The 5829-nt window shown below is 31.9% G+C and overlaps 1 protein-coding gene across 1 annotated transcript; it reads right to left on the reverse strand.

Moving 5' to 3' along the window:
- Positions 1-1756: 1756 nt before the first annotated feature.
- LOC143583968 (uncharacterized) lies at positions 1757-5829 on the reverse strand. The gene is made up of 2 exons (XM_077066136.1): positions 5284-5829; positions 1757-1924 (listed from the first exon to the last, which is right to left on the reverse strand). Exons 1-2 carry the CDS (start codon positions 5827-5829, stop codon positions 1757-1759), a joined length of 714 nt encoding a protein of 237 aa, XP_076922251.1.

Below are 5829 nucleotides of genomic sequence, written 5' to 3' on the forward strand. Positions count from 1 at the left end.
CCTATTTGGTTATATAAAAAAAAACAATTTTGTATTGTTTTACCACCTTGTTTTTTGATGTTTAAGATTTAACAAATTTAAAAATATTATCAAAAACTAATTTATAAGATCATCTCCAACAGTTTTTGGTTCAAACCAGCCACATCATTGCCACATCAGCTTTCTAAAAAACCATTTTTTTACTCCAACAATACACCTCAAACCATTTTTACATTTCCACATTATCACTTACTTTTACATCTATTTTAAAAAGAATTTCGCAATACTATAAAATATTTAATTTTTATTTAAATAAAGACAAAATAGCAAAACTCGTCCTTTATGTTTACATGATTTTTCAGTTGATGTCATTTAGTGAAAAATATGTCAGAAAACATCCTTTTAGATTAAAAACCTTATCAAGTTTTGTCCTTTGCCCTAACCCAGTTAAATATTATTGTTAAAAGCAGACATGTGTAAAACACACGAGGGTAGTTTCGTCTTTTACTCCTTATTTGTGTCGATAATTTAAAATTTGAGGCAGGATGAAAATTTTAAAGATATTTCCCCCCCCCCCCCCTCTCTCTCACCTACAACTAGCTTCATCATTTCTCTCTCTCTACACCACTACCTCCACCACCATATTTTCTAACGACCACACCACCGTATACCCTATCTCTTTGCTTTACTCGGTTTTCGAGCTTCTCCCTTTTCAATCTTGGATGACGGCAGAGGATGGGAGGCAACGGTGCCCCAATTTACTCCGATCGGTTGAACCCCAACGTGTAGAGGAGTGTAATGGCGAGTAGTATGAACGCTGATAATGAGTGAGGTTGTGGAACCATGTCGATTTTAACCCTCAAGTGTAAAGCCAGTTACAGAAAATCTTTTTTGACTTTTCCCTTTGACTTTGCAAAGGCCATCCAAAATTTATGAATGTGATGCATTCTTAAGCATTCTTTAAATCAACAAAGCAATGGTTGCTTGTATTTTTGGAGTAATTTGCAGAGTGTGAAAATTACCTCGGTTTGGAAACCCCAATTCGAGAACTGATTGTGAAAAATTTGGGTTTTTAACATCTGCTATGGTGTTGTTGTGGAGTGAGTCGGAGAGGAAACTGTGGATGGTTTTTAGTGGTTGACGGAGATGTTGAGGGGGTAGTGATGTATGCTGGCGACGGGGATGGCCCGATTGGGTTTTCTAATGTGTCATTCCGTCGGTAACAGCGAAGAAGACGAGGATGTGAGTGATGAACGAGATGGTGATGGTAGGTGGTGGTAATGGTGGTTTTGCATTTTGGAGAGAGAAAGAAGATGGAGATAAGTGATAACTATGGATGGTATACTAGTGTTTATTTAATTTTTATTTACAAATATAAGAAAATATTTATGCTTTTACTTCTAATGATTAAATTTGTAAAATTACATAATTACCCTCATGTGCTTTACACATGACTAGTTTTAACGAGAAAATTTAACTAGGTTAGGGCCAAAGGATAAAACGTGATAAGGTTTTTAAACTTAAAGGATGTTTTTTGACATTATTCGCTAAAGGGCATCCACTGAAAAATCATGTAAATATAAAGGATGAGTTTTGTTATTTTGTCTTTAAATAAATAGCAATATAATAAAAAATAGATTAACGAAAATATAACAAATAAATAAACAAAAAAAATTACATAATTTAAAATGATAATTACTCTAACAAAATGAAAGAGAGATAATTTGAAACTTTTGGCTAATAATAAAACCTATGAACTATAATTATTCTTAACCGTCTACAAATGTTCCATTAAATCATTCCGAAGTGCATGATGAGCTTCATTGTTACGTAAATCCTTGAACCATTCTATGTACGCTTGGAAATCAGATGTTGGTCCATGAAATGGCGGTTCAGGTGGTTCATCTTCATCATTAGACCAATCTGTTATAGCGCCCCCTTCATCCTACACAATCATATTGTGTAGTATAATGCATGCATGCATTATATCTTTTGTAAATTTCACGCTCCAAATTCTTACTGGCCATTTTATGATGTGCCATCGAGTTTGGAGAACACCGAATGCTCTTTCCATGTCTTTTCTTGCAGACTCATTGTAGCACCCCCGGCTTAAAAGGAAACGCCTGAGTGTGACTTACAGATTGCTCAAAACACGTGTGACACTATTAAGTGACAATATTATATTAATTAATTTAAGCGTCAAATACACAAGTTTGAAAATAAATAAATAAAAGGAAAACAAACACATTTAAGCAGCTTATCCATTTATTTAAAATATCCTAACTACTAATGTCTTCACCAAGCTTCATCCTCTAATAACCGTTCCTGTAGCGCAAATATAAAATAAAGTCAACTAATTGAATAGTTGGTGAGTTCACACAAGTTTGATATAAATACATAAAAACCATACAATTCCATGAATAGGTGTAATAATCGTGCAAGTAAGGTCCTTTCCAGTTGGTAACAACAACCAACGTACTCAGATAATCGAGCAAGCAAGGTCCTTTCTAGTTGGTAACAACCAACGTACTTGGATCAGGGGTCCCTTTTCCACTCATAACAAAATGGTCCTGAGTGCAAAGGGGGGACGCATGATCATACTTATTGAGGATACCACGTCCAAATAAGTTTGAGTAAGTAATCAAGTAAACACACAAGTCCATGTTATGAATTGTAGTTTTTGGATACGAATAAGTAAAAGATTTGAGTTGATAGGATATATATGCTGCCCCCAAAATATAAAAGCATTAAAAAGGGGGTGTGAGAAACTCACATTGAAATTGAAGATAAACTCGAAATACAACCGAAAGCTCGTTAAAAGAGTTGAAACGATCGAACTATAATTTAAAATACAAAATTAAAAGTTAACTAACGGAATTATGAAAGTTAAGTAATTTGGTTTTATGAATTTTGCATTATTTTAAAGTATCTTTTATTATTTTATGGCATTTTGTATTATAATATTATTTTAACTTTAACGAAAATTAATATTATTTAATTACTACATTATTATTAATATGAGAAATTTTAATATTATGGAACATCGAATTTGTCGATATAATATTTATCTTGAAAATGGTTATGCTATTGAATAAAAAGTTAACAAAACAAATAAATAATATTATATTGACGGTCGACTCGAAAACTTGACGGATATGAATAAGTTGGTTTTTGGGTAAAAAATGATAAAATTTTACTTATGAATAATTTTATTTAAGTTAAAATAATTTTATTTGATTTAAAAATATTTTTTAATAATTTATTTGGTTAATAATATAAAAGAAAAATGATTTTACAAAAAAATAAAGAAACAAAACGTGTTGACCGGGGTTCGAACCCGGGTTGTTCTGGGCACACACACACTAACCAATTGAACTAACATGTTTGTTGAATTATGAATAAAACAAATATATATATATATATATATATATATATATATATATATATATATACACCATTTTCATCATCTTCTACATTAAGTCCTAGATTTCAGTTCTTCAGTTATGATCCATGTTTATTAGAATTAAGTTAGGGGTTTTGCTCTACTTCAAAACCACACACACACACACACATATATATATAGGGAGAGGATTAAGAGAAAACCCATCATTAGAGAGAAAACTTAAAAACTCTTAAAGAATTATTTTTAATTAAAAATAAAAAAATATTTTCAAATTTCTGTTTTTGCTATTATTCTTATATTTTCTTACCCTTTGCTCGAAAAATATAAAAAACAAATAAAAAATAAAAAAAACCGCTGTAATGCACATATGTATTACTGTGCGATACCGTTGTATTACACATGTGTATTACTATGTCTTTTTAAGTTTAATAGTGTTTAATTGCATATATTCAATATTTGTGTAGTAGTGTTGTATTATATGGAAAAAAATTAATAATAAATAAAAGTCAATGTAGTGCACATGTGCGTTAATGTTGTATTACACATACGTACTAATGTGTATTCGATGTGTGTATTAGTCTTATATTGCATATATACAATAGCGTGTATCAAATATGTGCAATAGTGTTGTATTCTATGCAATACAAACACTTTTACATATATGCAATGCACACTATTACACATATGCAATGCACACTATTACACATGTGCACTACACCGACGAGGTTACCGACAAGGATTTTCTTTTTCTTTTCTTTTTTTTTGGGAACCAATAACAACATATAAGAATAATTGAAAAAAAAGAAACTTCAAAAAAAAAAAATTTAAAAAGGTTAAAAATAGTTTTTTAGGAGTTTTTAAGTTTTCTCTTTAAGAGGAGTTTTCACTGGATCCCATCCATATATATATATTACCTGGTATGGTGAAGAAATGATGATGAACGGAGATGGCCGGAAAACTAACTTTGACGAATTAAATATGGATTATTGAGAGTTTGTTTGATGAAAAAGATGATTGGGACAAGTTTAGTTGAAGATTAGGATCTTATTTATAGTGTTAATTGAAGCATATGTGGTTTAATGCTTGTTAATACGTTTCACAAAAATTTCGGCGGGTTCACGGGAGGTTACGGATTTATATTACTGGTTATAGGCCGTTATCATGCATTATAGTCTTTTATTATCGGTCGATGCTATGGTCTAAATGAGTTATGAGCCTTGAATTGGATTATTTTGCGAGTTTGGATGGCTGAAATGGGTCGCTGGTTTTGTTTTGGCCTCGCCGAAGTACTTGCCGGAAAAACGGCCAGGATAAGGGGGCTGGTGGGTTGGGTTGATTATTTTATTATTATATTTTAAATAATTTTTAGGTTGGCCCCTTAACTTTCCAAGTTATATTAAAACATAAGCTAAAATATAATTATAAATCAAAACCTTGAACTTTGGAATGTTTTAAATAAAACAGTAAATAGAATATAAGTACCATATTGGACCTCATACTTTGAAATGCGTGATAAACGTAATAACAAGTTATAAATTTGGATATTTTTCGTATTACACCCGTATAGTTTGAAGATCGTTTAAATCTTTAAAACGTTGAACAAAACAAATTGAAAATGAACAAACGATAACCATAAATTCTCGTGACCATTATATTAACGATGAACGTTAGACACGAATACAATGAAACGACAAAGCGGTTCGGTTTAACGAATACGAATACGCATACAAATAAAATAGAAGAATGTCACATAAAATACACGAAACGAAACTTGAGATTAATTAATAACATTATAATATATACACGCACACACATTTATATATATATAAACAAAATCAAAAATTTAACACGGGTCGGGTTTTCAGGTTTGAAAAGTAACAAATGTTACACTCATGGCATGCCTTGAAATCTAGCATCTTCTTGTTTTGTGGATACGTGAAACTTTTTACAAGTGTAGACCATTCAGGATATATTCCATATGTTAGATAGTATCCTGTAGTGTATTCATTTCCATTCACTGTAGAATTGCATGGCGGAGCCATACCTTCTAAGACTTCGTTGAACACTGAAGATTGATTTATAACGTTCACGCCATTGTTTGATCCAGCAACACCAAAATAGGCATGCCAAATCCACAAGTCATAAGACTCAACTGCCTCGAGCATGATTGTAGGACCGCCATGGTCATCTCTTGCGTATTGACCTTTCCATGCAACTGGACAATTTTTCCAGTACCAATGCATGCAATCAGTGCTTCCTAACATTCTAGGCAAACCATGCTTTATAGGATATCGTTGGATGTCTTGTTCATTTGGCATCCCTAGATAAACATCAGAATAGATTTCAATGACATATCTACAAAACTTTTGAAGACATTCCATGGCAGTACTTTCACCAATGCGTACATATTCATCACATTGATCACCAGCTAAGCCATATGCCAACAT

Source organism: Bidens hawaiensis, unplaced genomic scaffold (assembly GCF_021521415.1).
Source record: "Bidens hawaiensis isolate Kalapana, Puna unplaced genomic scaffold, B.hawaiensis_p1.1 tig00032748_1, whole genome shotgun sequence".
NCBI lineage: Eukaryota > Viridiplantae > Streptophyta > Magnoliopsida > Asterales > Asteraceae > Bidens > Bidens hawaiensis.

Coding starts and splice junctions, on each gene's coding strand:
- LOC143583968 (XM_077066136.1), bottom strand. CDS start 5,829: ATGTTGGCATATGGCTTAGCTGGTGATCAATGTGATGAATATGTACGC. Junction 1,925..5,283: donor AGAAGATGCTAGATTTCAAG/GCATGCCATGAG, acceptor ATGATTGTGTAG/GATGAAGGGGGCGCTATAAC.